We start from the raw sequence: 25,295 nt of genomic DNA, 5'->3' as shown, positions 1-25,295 counted from the left end.
TTACAAAGCTTCTCATGGTTCTACAAGTATTTTCTGAGTAGTTTGAGCCACTCAACCCAAACGCATCGATTTTTGTAGTGGTTTGCAATCCCGGTAGATGCCATATACACAGTTTTTAAAATCACAGTTTGCATGAGGGAGCGTGACTACAAGATGGTGTGAGACTATAAAAATTATTTTGTATGTTTTTACCAATGTCACACCTTTTATCTTTACAATTCTTTAAAAAAAATTCATTTTCAGAGGTCTACAACTTTGCTTCCGCGTTTTTTTTTTTGTAAATTTAAGGCTTTATTGCATAAAAACGGTCTAAAAGTGTTTTCCTTTATTCCCTTAAAAAAGCAATTAACACACGAAATGCTTTATGATCCATTTTTTTGTAAACTGACACAAGTTGCTTTACAAAAACTCTATATTTTTTAATACCTAATAGAAATCATACAGATGGAAGTAGTAGAGTAAAAGCAGAGAACATATATTTATAGAGAAGGTCCAACAACGGACAAGCGTGTGAACTGTCAAAAGCTAACAAAATGCGATGAGCGTGTTGCTAGCTCAGAAGGAGAAATGTTAACACTGGCACGTGAACAGAGCAGAGCATTTAATGAAAATTATGCTCAGAAATATACATTGCTATTACAGACGTATGTTGGCCTTTTGCTTATATTATATTGCCATCATATTAATTGATATGATTATCATTTTGCGAATTTTTATGAATACATGCAAAACTGATAACATTTTTAGTAAATTATGCTATTTTCAAAATATATTTGTAGTTAATGTGTGAATAACAGTCAATCTATATACATAAAAATGAAATGGTGTATAGTTGTAACGCTAAAACTGGAAAACGGCTGAACCAAATGAAATACTTCCTTTGGGGGATTTGTTTGTTATTACCACGCGCAGGTCATGTCTTAAAATCAGAATAAAATATTAAGGGGGCGTGGCACCTCCCACACAAATTGAATTTTCAAAGTCGAATATCTTCAAAAGTGTTTAAGGTAGGAACATGAAAATTGGTATAGAGCTATAGGAAACAACACTATTCTCACCCATAAAGCTTGGCGTTATCGAAAAAGGGGACGTGGTACCTCCCTTACAATCTTTAATTATTTTGGTTGTCAATCCACTATATATTTATCTCATTTTCCACCTAGCACGACATTTTGGTTGTTCTTGCTGCAGCGGTTATATGGTAATTTTGGTTGTGTTACGTGCTATTTTTGGTTTATGGAATTGACAGTTTTATGAAACAAACACAAATTAAATTAAACGTCAATTTTGCTTTGCAATCGAACACGCAAAATTTAGAGGGCAATAAAAATGCGCCTTGCTTTACTGATATATTGATATATTTTGTTTTAAAAAGTGAGTTATTTAGTGAAAGTGATTTAGCGTGTTGGCGAATACCGATTTATGTACATTGGAATTTATCATTCAATTGATCTGCTTCCTTAGTTTAATTCATTCATTTTTGGAGTTTTCAAAGGTAAGTTATTGGTCCGTAAAACCTTATATGAACTTTATGCAAATGAATGATCATTTCCAATTAGATATTTGTTACGATGTCAAGAATCAGTACGTATGGTAACACTTCTCGGAGTTCCCAGGCCGCAAGGAGAACACGAAATAGCAGAGCACGTCAAAGGGAAAGTGTTATTGAGAGGGTTTCACCACGAAATAGACTGCTGGAGAGTAGCACGCACCAGTTAGAAGATGTCAACCAAACATACAATCAGCAAGAACGATTGAGAAGAAGGGAAGTTCACAATCAGCAACAACGATCGAGAAGAAAGGAAGTTCGTGCTCGCCAAAGTGATGAAGTAAGATCACAACATGCGATTATTCGACGACAACAGCGGCAACATCTTTCTTTTGTGAACTTTGAACGGGCAGGTTTTCGATATGATCCAAACATTCAATATAGCGCATCTGTTCAAATCGGTCAGATGTCAGTAGTTTGTCAATATTGCAATGCAGTCAAATTTAAAAATGAACCGTTGCCAGAATTGCTTCCACCACCACAGCCATTGTTCCAGCTGCTTTACGGTGAATCTCCTCACTCGAGCCATTTCTTAAAGCAAATTGTAAATGAACAAAACTACAATCCAACGTTTAAGGTATTTTTGCCAAACAATATTCGACAGAAACTACAGAGCTTTCCTCCAATTATACACGTTCATGGGCAAATGTTTCATCTCGCTGGATCGCTGTTGCCGCATCCAGATCAAGAACACAAATATCTCCAAATTTACTTTCTGGGAGATTCACATGATGAAGTAAATCGGCGTTGTGCTATCTTCAATACAACGAAAAGAGAAATAATCGAACAATTGCAGCAAATGTTACACGAACACAATGGCCTCATTAAACTGTTTACGATTTCGTTGGAACGTATGCCAACAGATGATCATAGTATAATCATACAAACGGACAAAAGACCAACAGGGTCACATGAAAGACAATATAATGCACCTACAGTTAGCGAAATATCAGTTGTTGTTGTTGGAGAAAATTTGCAGTCGCGTGATATTGTTATCAAACGTAGAAATCAAAACGCACTAAAACGGATAAGTGAGACACAGTCTTACGACGCAATGCAATATCCGCTCATGTTCTGCCGTAGAGAAGACGGATATCACTTAGGATATAAGATGATAAATCCGGTGAATGGTTAGTAAAAAAAAATTTTTGTTTGCTACTTCATATAGGTAATTAAAGCTTTTAGGTGTCGAGACAAATAAAAAAGTCAGTTCAATGAAGTTTTACGCATATCGCCAAAACTATGACAACCATTTACTGAGATATGGACGGTTATTTCAACAGTATGCAGTTGACATGTATGTTAAAGTTGAGACAGAACGACTTAATTACATGCTATACAATCAGTCGAAGTTGCGATCTGAAGAGTATATTCACTTAAGAGATGCAATGAATGGTGATGCGGATATTACAGATATTGGTCGACTCTATATTTTGCCATCGACATACATTGGCAGTCCTAGACACATGCATGAGCACTTCCAGGATGCGATGACTTACGTGCGCAATTATGGACGGCCGGATTTGTTTGTTACATTAACTTGCAATCCAAAATGGCCAGACATTACGAATCTATTGCATCCCGGTCAATCACCAAGCGATCGCCACGATGTTACAGCACGCGTGTTTAAACAAAAACTCAGATGTTTGATGGACTTTAATACGAAACAACGTGTATATGGCACTGTTCGATGCTGAATGTACTCATTGGAGTGGCAGAAGAGAGGTTTGCCCCACGCACACATTCTTCTTTGGATGGTGGAGAAATTACACCTGACCAAATTGATGGCATCATTTCCGCCGAAATTCCTGATGTTGAAATAGATCCAGAGTTGCACGAAGTGGTGATGGCCAATATGGTTCATGGGCCATGCGGAGAACACGATCCATCTTCGGTTTGTATGTCGGACAGTAAATGCAAAAAACGCTGTCCCCGTGCTTTTATTTCGGAAACTCAAACTGGAAACGACGGATACCCTCTCTATCGGCGTCGCTCACCCGCTGACAATGGCAGAACATTCATCACTCAATTGAAAGGAAAGAATTTCGTGGTTGATAACACATGGATCGTTCCATATTCGCCAATTTTGTCTAAGGCATTCAAAACACATATAAATGTTGAGTATTGCAGTTCAATAAAATCAATTAAGTATGTTTGCAAATATGTCACCAAAGGAAGCGATATGGCGGTTATTGGCGTTGAACGACATGAAATTAGCAAATTTCAAATGGGCAGATATGTGAACTGCAATGAAGCAATCTGGAGAATATTTTCATTTGCAATTCATGAACGCCATCCTACTGTTGTGCATCTGTCAGCTCATTTGGAGAATAGCCAGCGAGTTTATTTCAACGCAGAGAACATAGTACAGCGAACGGAAATACCACCAGCAACCACTTTAACAAGTTTCTTTGCAACTTGCGCCAGTGATCCGTTCGCGAGAACATTGCTTTACTCGGAGATGCGTCGGAATGCATCGTCTTTCCCCCGGCGCAACATAACCCGGAAAAAAGTTGCGGGTATCTATTACATAAATTTCGAAGTTTTTCTGTCTGTCCAAGTGTGAGATGTTCCGTTCTAATTCGATATTATTTATTGATTTTGCTGTTTGCTGTTTGATGACGACTTTTATGTTATTTTTTAATAGCATATAATTTTTTTAAGTGAAAATTATTGCTTCTAACTGCTTAAGGCTGTCATTACCTAGAATTCCATGAAAGGATTTAAGGGTAGGTAGAATGAAAAATTTTAGATTTTCGTCGTTAAGTCCAAAAAGGTTAAGGAAAGTGTGATGCGTGATTTCGATGTTCCCTCCTACTGAGCTGGCGTAGAAATTTTCGTTGTTTGAAATGGGGATTTTGGCAAGTTGGGGTTGAATATAGTTCTTGTTAGAACCTGTGACTATTAAGAATTTCAGGATTTCTCCGTTACCATCTTTACATTGAAAGTAGGGTAACGTTGAATTTGTTAACCTAAAAAATGAATGTCGGAGAATTCGCTAGAATCTTCTGCTGGGGTATTGTCGTGTGAAGTGTACTGATTATAGTAATCTTCCCATGGTTGTCCGTCTTGCTCTTCGTTCTGCTGTTCTGGATCATTAATAGTATTGTCAACGGATTCAATATGGTTAATTCTGTGCTGTTTGTATGGTTGGTGTACTTGGTTTGAAATCGTGTTCGGTCGCTTTCCGGCGAAGCCGTTATTGTTCGGTCTGTTCATGTAATTTACTTGTTTTGTCCTTTGCGAATCATCTATTTCCATTGGAATTGGGTGTTTGGGTTGAATTGGTCTTGGTGGTAGGTTCTGTTGGTTATTGGGTCTAGGTGGCGGATTTTGGTATTGATTGGGTCTAGCTGGTGGGTTTTGGTATTGATTGGGTCTTGGTGGTTGATTTTGCGGGTAGGTTAGGTATCGTTGGTATTGAGGATACTGTTGATATTGGGGCTGTAAAGTTTTATATGCTGTTTGTTGCATGAGAGGCATTGGATGTGGTATGGCCTCCCAGTCTAGAGGAGTTTTGTAGGATTCCAAAGCGACGTCGGCATTCCCCGTGATTTTATTTCGTATGACATTTAAAATGCCGAAATAACGTGGAGTACATTTTTCGCTATTGTATATTTTCAGGATTCTCTCAACACTTTTTTTTCCAAGAAGCGAACTCTCTTGGATCACCAGAAAAATCTCTTAAGCACCTTACAACGTCTGGTATCCTATCGAGTCCTGCCAAGTTTCCTGCGTGTCTGGGGTCTATTGTTTGATCTGTTACTATTGTGCTTGTTGGGTGGATAATATTCTGAATCAATGATGGTGCTTCTGCCGAAATCATCTGGTATACTATATTGCGAATAGTATTGGCTAATTCTGGGGTTGCCTGGGGGTTAGTGGATGGTGGTGGTACATTGGTATGAAGAATGGGGGGTCTGATAATGGATTCGGGATTGCTCATTTTGAAGTTTTTTAACTAAAAATTTGATGAAGGCTTGAGAATGAGCAAAAAATGTACATAAAAATTAAAATTGAAATTATGTTTTATTCTTATGTTACCAATTTGTAACTATGTTTTGTTTTTATTGGATTTATCAATCTCTGGAGGGTCCCTTTTGTGGTGAATCGCAGAGTTGTTTTGAGTGTTATAAGAACTGGAACTGATCCAGGTTCTTTATTTTATTTTATTATAAGCTGTACAAGCTTTTTGTTATAGTTTAAATTGAAAAAATTCTGTTTTGTATTTTTTTCCTAGATCTATGCTAACAATGCACTTCTGTGTAATAAGTTGCTTAATTTATTATAAGTTTCTCTCGACTAAATTTCACTAAAAAATTTACTGTTTCACTTATTTTTATTGAATTAAACTCTTATTTCTATTCACTTAAATTCTTAATTTACGTTCTTACATTAAAGTCCAACGGCGCATTGGATTTTTCCTTTTTGCCGGGGCTACTTGGGGTCCAACGTTGCGCACTCTTCGTTGGGTGCGGGCTTTCTTCCACCGAAGTTATCCCTTTTTGATTCTGCTGTCACGTCCTGTTTAGTAGTTAGAGCCGCAGCGCGAGGCACTTCTTCAGGGCCTTTAATCGATTAACTTATTCAGTCGCGTGCACGTTGGGCGCCAGTTATTTATTTTTTCACATTTAAAACACAATTATTATTTGGCAGCGAGCCGTGTGTTTATTGTTGAAAACCAAACTTAGAATTAATTACAAAAATCTTCTTACGCCTAATTTATGCTAGCAAGTCACGTTGCACGTACAGGTGCATTGAAGTCGTTGTTGTTGTTGAAAAGCAGCACTGACGTTCTCAAGTAGCGGCGGCGCTGTATCGTCATTTACTCTGGATGCGTGTGTGGTGTCGTTTAACCGTGGGATAGCGACCACTGTCCAAGTCGCATGCTTACGTAAGCTTTTAGTGGTTGGTTATTTGTAAAAGCTATGTAAGCCAATTTTGGCGTATGTTGCGTTAACTTGTACATTATGCGTATGATTTTTTTATATTTGTTTACATGCAAACATAATTATATATGGACAAATGTGCGACCGCTTGGTCTTGATATCGAAAAGTTTACTGACCAAAGCAAATATTTATTTAAATATACAAATATACATACGTATGTATGTATGTCGTACCAAACCTATATATGTAAAATGCAAATTTAGGTAGTAATACAAATTTTATTGAATTATACATTTGCAAAGATTTTATGGAATTCATCATAAAATAGCTTAATTTTAAAATATATATGTACATACCAGAGGCCTGCACGATTAAGGTAGGCATCGTACGATTACGTTACTAAGTAACACTTCTGACGATTACCACGATGCGAAGGTAACATTGCGCATCGGCATCGCGGCATCGTGGCATCGTACGATTACTATCTGGTATCGTCAATGGCAAATGAAACGCTATAGTCTTACATGATGTTAATTCGTTGCTGGCTCGACAACGACTGAACGATAGAGCAGAGCCGCTCAAAATAATGCGCAATTTATTTACCAACGCATACAATCACACATTTGATATCTGCTAGCGTATGATTGTGTGCGCGCGCTTGCTTAGTACACTGAGTGAAATCGTGCTATTTGGTTATTTTGTTATTAAAAATTTAGAAAAAAATAAAAAATTATGGTTTTTGATTAAAAAAGCAATTAAGAACAACAATAATTTTAAGTTAATTTTTTTAACTTTCCATGATTTTTTCCATATCGACTTCAAGATCGTAAGTTTTGATTCTCATTAAGTCCTCTATATGCTTATTCGAAACTGAATTCCTGTATTTCGAGTGTATTTTTGACGCTGGCAGAATTAGCGTCATAGCGTACATGCTTCGACTGCATTTGCTTGCCTATACTCCGAGTATAGGCATGAAAAATTTTGAGCGGCTCTGCGATAGAGCGTAAGCGTACGTGTGAAGTTAGTTTCCACAATTGTTCTAAGAAATGCCGACCACTGGTAACATGTTAGTAATCGGCGATGCCCGCGATGCCGATACCCTCGATGCCGATGCCCACGATGCCAAAGTACCGTTACGTAGCGTGTACTCGCCGCATCGGCATCGCCGCTTGCTAACATGTTACTTTTTTAATTACTCGTGCAGGACTCTGGTACATACTTATGTGATTTCATAACAAATATATGTATGCCGTTCTATAAATTATATGCAGCATCGTTTGCGCATAGTAAAAAAGGGAATCTGTAAGCGTAGATTCCTTAACATTGGAATTATCATCATTCTGCTATTTTTGTGTCCCCTGATGTTGAGTGGTGAAACACGCTAATAATTTTCTGTGGTGAAACACGCTCATCCAAAACAGTAAATGTCCCAAAATTGAAATATCCCTAAATTTTCGTTATCGTGAACCTTCTCTATAAATATACGTTTTCTGGTAAAAGTATTATCTATGTATGTATGTGTCAGCCTCAGTAAAGCGTGGACGGGTCCTCAGCGGCACTTTTCTTGGAATTAAAAAGAAAAGCAAAATTTCCTGCAAATGTCGAGAATTCGGCTCAAAAAGTTACATTTTCAGTTGAGAATAAATTTGGGATGCAAACTGATCTCTACAAATATTTTGTTTTGTTAGTGTTGACACAAATATCCAAGATCGATATAAAACGATTTAATCGACCAGTGCTTGACCCTAGAGACATCTATTGGAAAACGGCGGAAGCAAAGTTGTAGAATATGTATTTGTAGTGTTTTTATATTTTTGGTTCCATAATTAAGTCGAATATTTGCATCTCATTTTTCAGACGCTCCGATCTGTTTATCAAATCAATTAAAAGTGTATGGAGTTGCAAAACATGAAAACGTGAATGTCACATGTACGGTAGATGCGAACCCACCTATGGTGGATTTTAACTGGATTTTCAATAACTCAATTGAGAGTATCGATGTCGCTACGAATCATATTTCGAAAACAGGTTTGTTTATTTAAGTGTTCTATCATAGCTACATACTATTTTCCACATTTTTGCTGACTGTACAGAATATTATAATGCTGATAAATGAATGGAATTGCGCGCATTGATGGAAACCAGTGATTCAACCGCTGTGCGAAACAATGGTCTGTCAAAGTTGAAAAAGTGCTTATATCTGAACTCGGGATAATTTACAAAATTTCATAAAGATCGTAGACTTCAAAAGAATCGTGGTACAAAATTTCAGCATTGTACCGATAGTAGTTAATACTTCTGAAGGCTACCGATTAGACTCAGGTAGGCAATGCTGAGTTCTTGATTCATTTACCATTGTCACAAATCAGCACATAATATTTCGTAAACTTTTGTATTTTTGATGAATATTCAAAAACCGTGACGGATCATTTTATCTCTACCAATTTGTGAGGGTCAAAGGCAGTGAAATACAGTCAGGACAAAACTTTATATTAAACAATTTTACAAGTTCGAAATTAACCGTGAATAGATAACATTCATAGATTCACTCAGTTTCACTACTACATTTTCTTCTCCTCGTGTAGAATTTATAAAAAAAAATCAACTTAATTATTTCAAATGATAGATGTAATCAAAATTTTATAAAAGAGTTGATGTTAACATGATGTAGGAAGAGATACTAGAGAAGTAACTTGTTATCATCAGCTCCTTTGTAGAATTTAGATTACATCTATCATTTGAAATATTTAAGTGGATTTTTTTTTATGCAATGCACTAAGATTATTTAATTTAGAAAAATATCAAGGCCTAATTTCAGTCAAGTTAAGTTTAAGAAAACATGTCCACTTAATTTCATTTAGATAACATATTTATATATAGGCAATAAAAACGGTTTAAAGTCAGCTCGAAGAACATGTTCCCTCCAATTTTATTAAGATAACTCGCTAAAATATCAAATTGAGTATATGGAAGCTGACATATTACTTGAACGGCTTTCACTAATTTTCAACACTAAACTAAAGTACTATAATTCAATATTACATGATGTTTAATGCTATAATATATCCTTCATACTGGCTGATTAATAATATGAGGCATAGGGGGAAATAGTAGCAAGATTTCAACCAATTTTGAAAAAAAAAAAAACATAACTTTGTTAACAGGAATGGATGCTCCATGATTTTCATTCATCAATAAATCTAACATAACAGAGTGACCAATCGTTCCGTTAAAAAGTCAAGAGGGCTGGAAAAGTTACAGTCGAATTCGCTCAATTTAATTCCTCAAAAGCACGGGTTTTTAAGTTTTTCTGATACACCATAAAGAAGTTCGAATAGCAATTACCCGTCTGAAGAACAACAAAGCGACAGGGTCCGATGGATTGCCAGCCGAGCTATTCAAACACGGCGGCGAAGAACTGATAAGAAGCTTGCTTCTTTGTAAAATATGGTCGGACGAATGCATCCCAACGATTGGAATGTAAGTGTGCTCTGCCCAATCCATAAAAAAGGAGACCCCACAATCTTCCCCAACTACCTTGGGACATCGCGTATAAAAAAACTTCCGTGAACAAACTGATTGGACCTTATTGGTGTGGCTTTAGAACTGACAAATCAACAACCGATCAGATATTCACCATGCGCCAAATCTTGGAAAATACCCGTGAAAAGCGAATCGATACACACCACCTCTTCGTCGATTTCAAAGATGCTTTCGACAGCACGAAAAGGAGCTTCCTTTATGCCGCGATGTCTGAATTTGGTATCCCTGCAAAGCTAATATGGCTGTGTAAACTGACGTTGACCAACACCAAAAGCTCCGTAAGGATCGGGAAGGACCTCTCCGAGCCATTCGATACCAAACGAGGTTTCAGACAAGGCAACTCCCTATCGTGGGACTCCTTCAACCTGCTGCTGGAGAAAATAGTTCGAACTGCAGAACTTAATCGAGCAGGTACACTCTTTTATATGAGTGTACAGCTGTTGACGTATGCCGATGGTGCAAAGGTTTGGACGATGACAACAAGTGATGAGTCGACGTTGCGAATTTTCGAGAGAAAAGTTCTGTGAAAGATTTATGGTTCTTTGCGCGTTGGTCCACATTCGATGGAACGATGAGCTGTATGAGATATACTATATGACAGCATTGACGTAGTTCAGCGAATAAAAAGGCTGGCTAGGTCATGTTGTCCGAATGGACGAAACTACTCCAGCTCTGAAAGTATTAGACGCAGTACCCGCCGAGGGAAGCAGAGGAAGATATCCACTTTGTTGGAAGAATCAGGTGGAGAAGGACCTGCCTTCGCTTGGAATATACAATTGGCGCCACGTAACGAAAAGAAGAAATGACTGGCGCGCTGTTGTTAACTCGGCTATAATCACGTAAGCGGTGTCTACGCTAATAAAGAAGAAGAACTGTATATAACCCCTTAGATCACTGTCCTTATTACTTTCGCTGTGGTCGTCATTAAACGTGGGGTTTTCATCCGAGGCTGTTGTTTCTTTTTCATTGAGAGTGGTTTTAACATGGCTGGTCTTAAACCCAGCGCACAACCTTACTAGGCGAATAGTACATTCTGTCAAGAAAGTATCGGACATTCTTTATTTCTCCCTCTCATTAAGAAAGGTAAATTTTTTTTCTGGGTTGGTATAACTGTTCTTAATTATTGTGCCAAAAATTAGCGCGATCAGTCAACCAGTGTCCTTGATTTAGCACCATGTGACTTTTACCTTTCTTCACACTGAAATATCCACTTCGGGGAACACGCTTCGACTCAACTGAAGACATCGAAACAAATTCGACGCGAGAGTTAAAGGCCATCCCGGAAAGTGCCTATAACAAAATGTTTTGACAATTGGGTGAAGTGTTGGCACATGTACTATACGTACATCGCTTCAAATTGATGTTACTTTGAAGGCGATAAAATAAATTGGATGATGATTGAAAAATTTTCGTTGTATTTATAAATTCCCGATACTTTCTTGACAGAACTTATAATGTTTTCTACGCATTTATATAGCCAGCCGTTTGTTTCAAGACCGGCGCCCACTCGCAGCGGACAGACGCTTTGACTTGTTTCTTATTTTGTTTTATTAATATGTTGTCTTAAATGATGTGTAAACATTAAATCATTACATCTCTTTTCCTAGTTTACTTTGACACCTTCCTCACCTTTAATATATTAAAAGCGGGTTTTCCAAATATTAATAAATTGCCGATACTTTCTTGACAGAATTTATAATGTTTTCTACGCATTTACATAGCCAGCAGTTTGTCTCAAGGCCGGCGCCCACTCGCAGCGGACAGACGCTTTGACTTGTTTCTTATTTTGTTTTATTAATAGGTTGTCGTAAATGATGTGTCAACACTAAATCATTACATCTCTTTTCCTAGTTTACTTTGACACCTTCCGTCGGTGTGGGTGTTTGTGAAAGTCGAGCCGAGGGCGATGTGTATTTCAGTCAGCGCTGATGGCTTTAATGTACGCGTACTTTGCCATTATATTGTTTTGTTCTCTTTTGTTTCGTCTTCGCAAGATTTTCTTTTTAATAAAAGGACTGGCTAAATGTACACCTGACCCCCCTCTTAGTATAATACATCTACACCCCACATATACACACCAACACATCATCTTTTCATCGCACACACACCAACTCAACACGTCATCATTTCATCCCACACACACCAACTCAACGCATCATCATCTACACCACTCCTTTTACACCACACCCGAGGACACCAAACACAATCATCAAAAGGGACGGGTGGACGGCGCCCAGCCTCTTTCAATTACGATCCGCGCGCATATACGCATCGTTTGCCAGCTTGTCGACTGAATCTCCGAAATCATCTCCTTCACTTTGGTCTCCAAATCAACGGGTGAGTCCGCGGGTTTGATACCCATTAGTGTATGATTTTTATCGTAAAGTTTCTATGGTCATTCGAGCCGTACCTGACGGCACTATTGGTAACACAAAATAATATATCGGTCACGGTGACGCGTTAAAAGTGTGGAAAAATTGGAAAAAACGGTGTAACATAAAAAACAAAAAAAAAACAACGTTTGTGATACAGTTAAGAAAACTGTTTTAAAAATCTGGAAAAAAAACCGTTAGTGAATATTGGAAAAAAAAACCAGTGATTAAAATTGTGGGACACCAATTTGGTGAGGTGACACTGTAAAGCAAAAAACCGGGAACAACAAAAACAAAAAAAACATATGTATATATACATATATATATTTATATATATATATACATATATAAATATATATATATATTGTATATATTGTTACGATTTTACTGCTTGCTAGTTCACTTTGTTAGGTTCGTATCTCTGGATTGACAAATAAAACCAAAACTGTTTAATTTAATTCAACAACTCTTTATTTCACAACTCGTCTATACTATAGCAGTTTACTCTTAGCACTGATTGATTACGTTGGCGCTGCCACGGCTTATATAGCCACGCACTTCTCGCTGATGCCGACGTGTCCTTCTAGAATATCGCGTCTGGAAATTACCAGAACATACGGCTATACGGCGCCAGACGCAAGCAGACAGTCGCGGCGCCAGACTCAGCAATTGTTTAACTAGACAAGCAGACAGTGCGGCGCCAGATGTCTACAACAAGACAAATGCTATTCCATATACATACCTACAGCTATTGTTCATAATCAGGGATGCATATAGTAATACAAATACAACTTAATACTACTTTTGTAACACTGCCCTCCACTAAAGCCTAATCGTCCCGATTAGGCACAAATCCTCTTGAACCAAATGGGGCGAGCCTCTCCAAATGTACTACTTTCATTTTACATCGTGCTTTTCCATTTCTTTGTATGCGGTATACCACGTCATTAAGTCGTTTCATCACCATATAGGGTCCTTCCCAGGCTGTCTGCAGTTTCGGGGACAAACCTTTCTTTCGAAGTGGATTGTACAACAGGACCAGATCACCTTCTTCGAAACCTTTTGAATTTGCCGCTTGATCGAACCGGTCCTTCATCTTATTGCTCATCAGATGCGTTTGCTGTCTTACCATTAGATGCAATTCATTCATTTCTTCCTTTAAGGCAGAACAATAATCTCCATCATTTCTTACAGCTGTCGGATTCGTTCCAAACTTAAGATCAGCAGGGAGTCGCAGATCAGATCCGAAAATAATCTTTGCCGGCGTGTAACCAGTTGTCTCGTGCTTCGCTGAACGATACGCCAGCAGGAACATCTGGATGCACTTGTCCCAATTCCGTTGATCTTTATCGACGATTTTCCGCAGATGTTCTTCGAGCGTTCGATTGAATCTCTCTACCATCCCATCTGATTGTGGGTGTAACGCTGTTGTCCGTGTCTTGTGGATGCCCAATAATGTACAGACTTCTTGGAAAATGGAAGATTCGAAATTTCTGCCTTGATCTGAGTGTAATTCGACGGGCACTCCGAACCTTGTTATCCAATTTTCTACAAACGCTTCGGCTACGGTCTTCGCTTCCTGGTTTGGTAAGGCATATACTTCTGGCCATTTACTGAAATAGTCCATGACAACCAGTAGATATTTGTTTCCGGCCGTACTGGTTGGGAACGGACCTGCAACATCCATTGCGACTCGTTCAAATGGTGATCCCACGTTGTACTGTTGTAGCCTACCGCGACTTTTGGCTTTAGGACCTTTAGCTGCCATGCACTCTACGCAATTACTTATCCATTCTGCTATGGAATCTCGACAACCGATCTAGTAGAACCGTTGTTTAATCTTCTCTATAGTTTTTGTAATTCCAAGGTGCCCTCCACTAGGTCCATTGTGATATTCTTTCAATACTTTCGGGATCATGGACTTCGGTACTATGATCAGCAGACGAGAATGTTTGCCATCTTCGCTTTCCCAGGTACGATGAAGGTATCCATTAACGAGGTTTATGCTGTTCCATTGGGCCCAATATGCTTTTGCAGTTGGACTCTCGCTACTTATTTGTTCCTTTGGTGGTCGTACCCCATTTTCTTTGGCCATTACCAGCTTTGCAAGATCAGGGTCCTCCAGCTGATTGATTCTGATGCGGTGAGGAGTCCAATCATCTTCAGGTTCTATATTCAGTAATCGCAGGGCGATTATACCTTCTTTTCCCTCTGATTTGGAGCTATGTTTACGTTCCAGTGGACAAGGGCGACGCGATAATGCATCCGCATTTTTGTGGTGAATCCTCTTTCGGTGTTCTGTTGGTTGATTCCGTTTTGATGGGTTTACCTTTATATTGCAATTACGGGCAAAGTGACCCGCTTTTCCACAGTTGAAACATCTGCCTGTTGTATTTACTCGCTGTGCAGCAATTGTCTTCAGAGTCTTCAATATTTCTTCCATCAGCGCTGGTTGTTCCGTTTCAACTCTTTGTACTTTGAGTGCTGGTTTACTTAGTAGGGAAGCTGTTTCCTGTGTGAGGGCGTGCGAAACCGTTTCAGCAAACGTTCTTTTTGGCAATGCATATGTGGCGCGTTTGGTGTCCACATCACGAATTCCATTTATGAAACATTGAATTTTTACCCTCTCAATGTAATCCACAGGTGCATCTGAATTTGCTAAATGAGCCAGTCGTTCTATTTCAGTTGCAAACTCTTGCAATGACTCGTTCATCTTCTGACCCCTATTTTGCAGTTCGATCTGGTATATTTGTTTCCGGTGCTCACTGCCATATCGTCTTTCTATCGCACTCATCAATGCCTCATAGTTGTCCCGTTCACAGTCTGGAATAGTCTGAAGGATTTCTGCCGCAGGCCCTTTCAATGATACAAACAAGGCCGCCGCTTTGTCCGCTGCATTCCAGTTATTGGCCATTGCTGTCTTTTCAAACTGAAGTTTGAAAATTTGAAATGGAATACTTCCATCGAATGTGGGTGCCTTCAATCTTTGATTATTTGTTGAAGGTGCAGGGCCATGCAGTTGCAGTTCTCGCATACGATTACTCAGTTGAAGAAATTCTGATCTTAAAGTTTCTTCGTCATTTTTTATTGTGCTTAATTCGTCTTCAAATTTTGAAAATTTCTCTTGCACTTGTGTATTATTTTCTGTAATCTGTTGTACCAAACGCTTTTCTAACTGCGTATTACTTTCAGTCATTTGTTGTGTAAGGCAAGACTTTAACTGCGATGTATTTTCAGCTATTTGCTGTGCCAGACGATTTTCTGTTTGCACTGCATTTTCTGCCATTTGCTTAATAGCCACTAACAACGTGTTCATGTCTACACTTGATGATGTTCGTTGTTCTTCTACTTTCTCTTCTACCTTTGTAGAAGTTTCTGGCCCAACAAATTCGAACTCGTCCACATTAATTCCATCCGCTTCCATTGCTTCACGTAATCGTGCCTGCAGATCCGCCTTTTGCCCTCTTATCGGCAAATTACGCTCCTCCAGTTCCTTTTTTAATTGCTGAATTCTCAATTCTCCGAATTTAACCATCTTGAATTTGGATTATTTGACAATCCCACTTCTGACACCAATTGTTACGATTTTACTGCTTGCTAGTTCACTTTGTTAGGTTCGTATCTCTGGATTGACAAATAAAACCAAAACTGTTTAATTTAATTCAACAACTCTTTATTTCACAACTCGTCTACACTATAGCAGTTTACTCTTAGCACTGATTGATTACGTTGGCGCTGCCACGGCTTATATAGCCACGCACTTCTCGCTGATGCCGACGTGTCCTTCTAGAATATCGCGTCTGGAAATTACCAGAACATACGGCTATACGGCGCCAGACGCAAGCAGACAGTCGCGGCGCCAGACTCAGCAATTGTTTAACTAGACAAGCAGACAGTGCGGCGCCAGATGTCTATTGTTTCGACAAGCAGACAGCCGTGGCGCCAGATGTCTACAACAAGACAAATGCTATTCCATATACCTACAGCTATTGTTCATAATCAGGGATGCATATAGTAATACAAATACAACTTAATACTACTTTTGTAACAATATATTAGGGTGATTCAAAAAAAAAATTGTTTTGTTTTTTTTTATTGGTACTCGGAAAAATGGGTTCTTAGACACCTCTAAGAAATCCTCTCCAAATATGAGTTTTTAATTGTAACGGGAAGGTCCTCCGCCTAACGGTTTTCTATTTTTCTTATTATCAGATAGAAAAATTTATATCTCGCTTCCAACTACTTGAAAAAATATCGTGTTAATTAGGTTTTGTAGGAAATTGAATGCTCTAAAATATGGTCTCTTATGATTTTTTCGTAAACCCAACCGTTTAAAAGATATTAACGGTTGAAATTTGACTATTTTTGGAAAAATTCTTTATTTCTTATTAATTTTATAACTCAATGAAAAAAAATTATTATGAATGATGAAACACATAGTTTTGTAGGAAATTTACTGCTCTATAAAAATGGTCTGCTATGATTTTTCGATTAAGTTAAGCGTTTACGAGATATTCATCGTCAAACATCAATGCATATTAGGGTGGATCAAAAAAAAAAACAATTTTTTTTTTCGTTTGGTTCTGTGAAAAATAGGTTCCTAGACACCTCTAAGAAATCCTCTCCAAAAACCTATTCTTATCCAGCATTATTCTGCTTATCGCAGTTAACTTTAGTGTTGCTAACTCCTCCGCCGTCAAAAACGAACGTCCTCGTTTGTTTAAACTACTAGGGTTATTGGCACTTTTGACTTGGGAGTTTCCGATATGTCTCCTTTAGCCACATTCACGTTTACATTGCAGCTCGATGGCTCTATTAGTTTTGTCTTACAATTCTTCTTTATGAATGATGCAGTGCCTATTGTTGCTAGACTGATCAGGCAAATAACTACTAATGAAAAATTTGTTATTAGAGCTGCTGTGTGAGTTGTCTGCAGTGTTTGTAAATAATTGGTGTTATTGATGTGGAGTTCCTTCATCATCTCAAGGCTGAGAATTTCTTCCTCTTTGTTCGAAGGGATATTTGACTGTAGGGTTGCGGGTAATGGTTTGCTAGTTAGTATTTCATTAAAGGAGTATTTTTGGTTGTCGATTAAAACTGTGAATTACGATATGGAACGGCGTATGATCCTACAAGATTTATTTTTTGGTTATCGATTTCAATCGTGCCATTATACTGGTTTAATAATATGATGCCAGAGAAGATGTTTTCTATCGATGGGATGTGCTGGTTATTTATTCGAATGCATTCTGCTGGTTCGCTTCTGAGTAGTTGCGGGACACAAGTAGTATTTTTAATATCTGTCATATTCATATAGTTACAAATTCTTATTTGATTATTCTCATTACATTTTGTTTTTATTCCAAATACCTTATGTTTACTACAGGTTACAATATCCTCATAGGGAATTTTATTAATATATTTATTTTTCTTTATAGGTTTGATAACAATTGAATCGCAAATTTCTTCGTTTATTAAAGGTATTCCTATCATATAAAATAACATTGTTTCATTTGAGGCTACTTTTATATTTGCAAATTCTAGTGATTCTTCTACATTATTTAATGTGAAGTTATTTTTTATAAAAATGGATTTTGCTAATGCTAGTTCTTCATTTGATAAAATATACGAATTGAGGATTCCGGCTTTGGCCCAATGAATCGCATAATCAGTATTTATAATTTCTTCTTTTAAAATCTTTCTTCTTCTTCTTAATTGGCGTAGATACCGCTTACGCGATTATAGCCGAGTTAACAACCGCGTGCCAGTCGTTTCTTCTCTTCCTCTTCCTCTGCTTCCCCCGGCGGGTACTGCGTCAAATACTTTCAGAGCTGGAGTGTTTTCGTCCATCCGGACAACATGACCTAGCCAGCGTAGCCGCTGCCTTTTAATTCGCTGAACTATGTCAATGTCGTCGTATATCTCGTACAGCTCATCGTTCCATCGAATGCGATATTCGCCGTGGCCAACGCGCAAAGGACCATAAATCTTTCGCAGAATTTTTCTCTCGAAAGCTCGCAACGTCGACTCATCCGTTGTTGACATCGTCCAAGCCTCTGCACCATATAGCAGGACGGGAATTATGAGTGACTTATAGAGTTTGGTTTTTGTCTGTCGAGAGAGGACTTTGCTTCTCAATTGCCTACTCAGTCCGAAGTAGCACCTGTTGGCAAGAGTTATCCTGCGTTGGATTTCCAGGCTGACATTGTTGGTGTTGTTTACGCTGGTTCCAAGAGAGACGAAATTATCTACAACTTCAAAGTTATGACTGTCAACAGTGACGTGAGTGCCAAGTCGCGAGTGCGATGACTGTTTGTTTGATGACAGGAGATATTTCGTCTTGCCCTCGTTCACTACCAGACACTCTTATAAAAGATTGTACCTGCTCGATTAAGTTCTGCAGCTCGAACTATTTTCTCCAGCAGCAGATTGAAGAAGTCGCACGATAGGGAGTCGCCTTGTCTGAAACTTCGTTTGGTTCTTCCCGATCCTGAGCTTTTGGTGCCGCTCAACGTCAGTTTACACAGCCGTATCAGTTTTGCGGGGATACCAAATTCAGACATCGCGGCGTAAAGGCAGCTCCTTTTCGTGCTGTCGAAAGCAGTTTTGAAATCGACGAAGAGGTGGTGTGTGTCGATTCTCCTTTCACGGGTCTTTTCCAAGATTTGGCGCATGGTGAATATCTGGTCGGTTATTGATTTGCCAGGTCTAAAGCCACACTGATAAGGTCCAATCAGTTCGTTGACGGTGGGCTTTAATCTTTCACACAATACGCCCAATAGAACCTTATATGCGATGTTGAGGAGGCTAATCCCACGGTAGTTGGCGCAGATTGTGGGGTCTCCTTTTTTGTGGATTGGGCATAGCACACTTAAATTCCAGTCGTTGGGCATGCTTTCGTCCGACCATATTTTACAAAGAAGCTGATGCATGCTCCTTATCAGTTCTTCGCCGCCGTGTTTGAATAGCTCTGCCGGCAATCCATCGGCTCCCGCCGCTTTGTTGTTCTTCAGGCGGGTAATTGCTATTCGAACTTCTTCATGGTCGGGTAATGGAACGTCTGCTCCATCGTCATCGATTGGGGTATTGGGTTCGCCTTCTCCCGGTGTTGTGCTTTCACTGCCATTCAGCAGGCTGGAGAAGTGTTCCCTCCATAATTTAAGTATGCTCTGGGCATCGGTAACTAGATAACCTTTGGGGGTTCTACAAGAGTATGCTCCGGTTTTGAAACTTTCTGTAAGCCGCCGCATTTTTTCGTAGAATTTTCGATCATTACCCTGCCGGCCAGCTTATCAAGCTCTTCGTACTGACGCATTTTGGCCTCTTTCTTTTTCTGTCTGCAAATGCGTCTCGCTTCCCTCTTCAACTCTCGGTATCTATCCCATCCCGCACGTGTTGTGATCGATCGTAACGTTGCGAGGTAGGCAGCTTGTTTTCTCTCCGCTGTGACACGGCACTCCTCTTCGTACCAGCTGTTCTTTTGCACTTTCCGAAAACCAATGGTTTCGGTTGCAGCTGTACGTAAGGAGTTTGAAATGAATATAAGTTCCCTTATACCGAATTGTTGACGAGTACTCTCAGAGAGCAGGAGTGCAAGCCGAGTAGAAAAACGTTCGGCTGTCTGTTGTGATTGCATCTTCTAGACGTCGAACCTTCCTTCTGTTTGTTGGCGTGCGTTTTTTGCTGCACAGAGGCTGGTGCGAATTTTCGCTGCAACAATATAGTGGTCCGAGTCGATGTAAGGACCTCGGAGCGCACGCACATCTAAAACACTGGAGACGTGTCTTCCGTTTATCACAACATGATCGATCTGGTTGGTGGTTTTTCGATCCGGAGACAGCCAGGTAGCTTTATGTATCTTCTTATGCTGGAATCTAGTACTACAGATAACCACTACAGATAGCCACTGTAATAAATGTCACAAGGAGCTATTCGTCTCTGTTCTTGTCCCGTCCATCGCATTTCTTGGACGGCGATGATGTCAGCCTTTATTTTCACGAGGACATCAACCAGCTGGGCAGCGGCACCTTCCCAATTAAGGGACGGATATTCCAGGTGCATGCTCTCAATTCGTAGTCCTTATTTCGTTTGCCATGGTCGTCATCAAAAGGGGGGGTCTCTCATCCGAGGCTGATTGTTGGTTTTCATTGGGGGTGTTTTTTTACGTGGCTGGTCCCAAACCCAGCGCACAACCCTATGCAGGGGATATTTCGCCTTCTCACTTTAGCTCGCCTTCAAACGGATGTTCTTAGGCTACCCAGAGGATACTTGGTCAAAGACCCTAAGTCGTGAGCTGCTTGAGCCATATGTAAAAGAATCGTTTCTGGCCACTCCCAAGTGAATGGCGATCAAAGAACTTTCCTCACTTGCGTGAACTTCTACACTTGACTCCATCCTCCTTTTAAAATCTTTAATTTATATTTTAATTCTATAGCAAAATTGCGTTGTACATCTTCATTAGATTGTACCGCTTTTAAAATCTTATTCGATATTCTCGTAATATTGTTTATCCTATCAAAAATTATTTTATTTATTACTACTTGATTATTGTTGTTGTTTATTATATTATTTATTTGATTATCTAAAATTACTAAGTCGTCGTGATAGGGATTTCTCGCGATCCATTTCCAGCCTTTTCCTATTGTTTCTATAGATTTTTTTAATCTTTTTGGTCGAAGTCTATTTAAGTAAGTTTGTGTAAGGGTTAGTTCGTTTATCAAGATGGGTAGAAAGGGATTTTCTGATATTATCTTGCTTTTAATAATGTTGTCCATTTCGTCGAGTGTCATTTGAAGTGCGTCTAGATCTACTTTATGTATTATTCGATAGGTTCCTGTTTGTATTCTTGTCAGTCCTGTATCAAATGTTGCTAATTGTGAATTTGTATAGTCTGTTATTTTAAAGTCTGCGTACACTAGGTGCACAAAAAACCTGCAAAGTTAAAGAGAAAAAAAATTACTATTGTCTGATGTTGCTTTTATGTACTGTTCGTCCTTTTTCAGTGATTACTACACTAGATTTGTCTTCCTTAACTGTTTCCTTTCTATATTTTGCTGTAAATTTTGATCTTATTCGTTTGTTTATTCTGACATAAATTACATCTCCAGGAGTATATATTTTCATAGGTTTCCGTGTTTTATTATGGTTTTCTAAATCTTTTGCCTGTCTTCTCCGAAGGGTTTCTATATTTTCCTGTCGTGCATTTTCATACTGCTCTGGCACAATTGGGAAAATGGGAAAGAATATCATCCTTAAAGTGGAACATTAAGTGGAACAGATGAAGATCTATTCTTAGTGCGTTAGTTACATTGGGTTTAGCTACTTGTTGTAGTTTTGTTAAAAAATCTTGCTTATTTTTGTAATAAAATGTGTGACGCGTCCTACCTGGAAAGGTGGTTTGCCTCTTTTGTGGGATCTAGAATAGGTATTATTTGATTTTTGAATGAGTTCAAAGGTTGTTTCACCCTCTTTATTTGGTCAGTTGGAGAGCTCTGTGCTGAATGTTGAGAACAATCTGTTGTATTGTTCATTTGTTGACGGGAGAGTGCGTCAGCTACTACATTTTGGTGACCAGGTTTGTAGACAAGTTTGGGACCAAATTCCTCAATAAAATTCTTCCACCTTTTTAATTTGGTATTCGGGTTTTTCTCCGAAATAGAATGAATGAGTGATTGGTGGTCAGTATAAATGGTTAAATCAGTGTTGCCGTATAAAAAATTGTGGAGCTTCTGTAGCGCCTATACGATTGCAAGAAGTTCTTTTTCATTTGTGCTGTAATTTTTTTCGGTGTCGGTTAACGTTCGAGAAATAAAAGCAATAGGTTGGCGAAATTGGGAGAAAACTGCTACAATTGCTTGGTTACTGGCATCGGTAGCAAGTTCAAATGGTTTGGTGAAGTCAGGCTGATAAAGTTCTACCTGTTCTTGCAGAGCATTTTTTATTTTTTTCTATGGCAGTAATTGCCGCTTCATCGAGCTTTACTTCTACTCGCCCACTTTGATTTTTTGAAATCATTCCTGAGTCACCTCGTAGGTGTATAGTTAGTGGTTTAGTGATTTGTGCAAGGTTTTTACAAATTTCCTATAGTAGCTAGCCAAACCTAAAAATGATCTGAGTTCTTTTAAGGTTTTTGGCATTGGATACTCTTTTATAGCTTGAATGTTTAATTATGTGGCTGCCAAGGTACTCAACAGAGTTCTGGAAAAAATGCGACTTTTCGTCCGAAATTTTCATATTAGCTTCATGCAGTGCATTGACTATAGTTCGAATATGTTGTATGTTTTCTTCAAACATTAAGACATCGTCTATATAAACGTAAGCAAATTTACCGATATATTGTCGCAAAATGTCGTCTATGCATCGTTGAAAGATTGAGAGTGCGTTCTTAAGTCCAAATTGCATTATAACAAACTCATACTTTGCGCCATTCACTGCAAATCCGGGTTTTTCGCGATCGGATTCCTTTATTAAAATTTAATGGAATCCTGATTCTAAATCGATGGTCGAGAAAACTTTAGCTTTACATAAATTTTGAACAGTCATATTAATATCAGGTATAGGGTAGCGGTCGTTTATAGTATGCGCGTTAAGTTTTTGGTAGTCGACCACTATTCTCCGTTTAGGTCTATTATTTCCGTCTAATCCTTTCTTTGGAACAGTCCAAATAGGGGAATTGTACGGACTTTTACTCGGCTGAATTATTCCATTTTCTAAAAGCCTATATATTTGTTTAAGGTAAGGGTAAGGGTATTGTTTTGTCCAAATAGGATCTTCTGTTTGCGTCCTAATTGTAGCTTGAATAGCAGTTGTGAAGGGTAGGGTGTCACTAATATTTCATTTGCTTTCATTATTTCCTTAATTTCCTCCTCATACTTGGTATTATCTACAGTATAATTAATGAAAGGTTCCTTTTTTCCTGCTACTTTCTTCTGGCACTTTAAACTATAATCAAAGAGGTTAATCTCTCCCTTAATTAATCTGAGACCATGTAGAGTTTTTTTCTAAATGGTTTTATTGATACTGACTTACCTATGTTACAGTTCTTACTAATGTAGTTATTTGTGGATCCAGTGTCCACTAGTAAAGTGACGGTGTGCCTGTTAGTCCGCATTTCGTCTGGATGACTGGCAACCCGTTTATTTGCCTAAAAAAGTACTGCCAGATTCAAAATTTTCCTCGTAGTTAGAGATGTTCACAGATTCTATGTCAGCTTGTTTGGTTTGGTTGATACGCTGTACTTTATTGTGGTTAAATGGATTTTGTTTGTGAGGCGGATTTCTTGGTGAGTTTTGATGCGTTTGCTTCACGTATTGGTGTGAAAAGTCCACTTCCATTGGTATAGGTTTTGATTGTTGTTGGCCATTTCGCTGGATGTAGCTATCAGAACTATGTTTCCTTCTCTCTTCATACGTTGGTTGCCGTTGAGGATTAACGCGATATGCTGGTCTCAGTTGATGATTATTCTTTTGGTGATAAAAGGTGGTCTGATCTTCATGTCTCGAATCAGTGCTCTCGAAGTGTAGATCCTGATTATCATGGTAGATGGTGCAAGCAATCGCATATACTTCACCAAGGCTCTTTGGTTTATTTGAATAAAGTATACCTCTGGTGTAGTTGCTCCGGAGTCCCATAATAAATGTGCGGATGGCGTCATCACTCACGTCTGATAATCTTCCAGCTCTCATATTTTCTTCCATTGTTTCTTTTTTTTGTTGAATCAATGCTAAGGCTTGATGTATTTCGTCGTGGAATTCAGTGAGAGTTTTACTTCCTTGCTTTTTCTTCATCATTATTTATTTCAGGACATCTAGTGGTCGTTTATCCGAATGGGTATAATCCAAGCGGTTCACCTGGGTGCGCCAAGGGTTATATTCGCCCTTTGCTCCGTCAAATGTTGGTAGGCATTTAAAAATTTCTGTGCTTATATGGCTTGCTTGTGCGATTTGTGGTTTTAGAGCAGGCATAGTTGGTACCGTGGTCATCGAAAACTGTGACTGTGTCCTTAATGCATCGAAGTCGGTTTTTAACGAATTGAGTTGAGTAGTAAGGACATCAATGTGTATTTTGAGTGCTGCTGCTTCAGTCATCTTAATAGCTTTTGCTTCTAGTTGGAGTATATTTTTGTTGTCGTCAAAGGCTGCTTTCTTGCTGTTTGATCGAGGTGTAAACATGTAATCTTCTTTCTTAGATTACTGTTGTTTCGTTTTTGTTGGATTCGGCGCTGTCCGCTTTTTCAGGATTTGCTTTGAATCGTATGCTACTTTTTCAAGCACTTTGTATTGGAAGTCCTACTTCCCGTGGTATTTTCTTCTTCTTTACTGGCGTAGACACCGCTTACGCGATTATAGCCGAGTCAACAACAGCGCACCAGTCGTTTCCTCTCTTCGCTACGTGGCGCCAATTGGATATTCCAAGCGAAGCCAGGTCCATCTCCACTTGGTCCTCCCAACGGAGTGGAGGTCGACTGCGTCGAATACTTTCAGAGCTGGAGTGTTTTCATCCATCCGGACAACATGACCTAGCCAGCGTAGCCGCTGTCTTTTAATTCGCTGAACTATGTCAATGTCGTCGTATATCTGTCAATGTCGTCGTATATCATACGTACGTCGTATAGCATACGTGCGTAAATATAAAATATAACAAAATTGTTTCCAAAAGTCGAAACACATTTTATTCAATATATATACAATATTGCCCCATAGAGGCTTAAATTTTCAAGAATAAATAAAATAAAAAAGAGGAAGTTAAGGGATCACCATACTCCCAATACGATACATGGACGCACCTACTCTTACAAAAGCTAAGGTCTCTTTTATCGCATCTGTCCAAGCGCTCCTTATATTGGTGGGTGATGGGAATCAGCTATACAAAGCATTAACTTAGTTAAGAAGAATTTTCTACTCTATGAATCGAAGCCGTTTTCCATTCACGGCCATTCTCTC

At 38.8% G+C, this 25,295-nt stretch overlaps 2 protein-coding genes across 10 annotated transcripts in view; both read left to right on the top strand.

Moving 5' to 3' along the window:
- The window catches only part of LOC125776627 (uncharacterized), a 518,523-nt gene that overhangs the window by 152,726 nt on the left and 340,502 nt on the right, over window positions 1-25,295 (top strand). The window lies entirely within an intron of this gene.
- LOC115066219 (hemicentin-2-like) overlaps window positions 1-25,295 on the top strand; it is a 469,188-nt gene that overhangs the window by 240,792 nt on the left and 203,101 nt on the right. For all 9 annotated transcript variants that reach the window (XR_007421871.1, XR_007421874.1, XR_007421873.1 and 6 more), the window contains exon 10: window positions 8,297-8,467. Coding sequence is in view for 5 of the 9 variants with exons in the window: in XM_049449924.1 (XP_049305881.1) it covers window positions 8,297-8,467 (171 nt within the window). In the remaining 4 variants the exon portion in view is untranslated. The remainder of the gene's footprint in view (window positions 1-8,296; window positions 8,468-25,295) is intronic.

This window comes from Bactrocera dorsalis, chromosome 2 (genome assembly GCF_023373825.1).
Source record: "Bactrocera dorsalis isolate Fly_Bdor chromosome 2, ASM2337382v1, whole genome shotgun sequence".
NCBI lineage: Eukaryota > Metazoa > Arthropoda > Insecta > Diptera > Tephritidae > Bactrocera > Bactrocera dorsalis.
The sequence above is the reverse complement of the archived record's forward strand: the minus strand, read 5'-3'. Positions and strand labels throughout refer to the sequence as shown.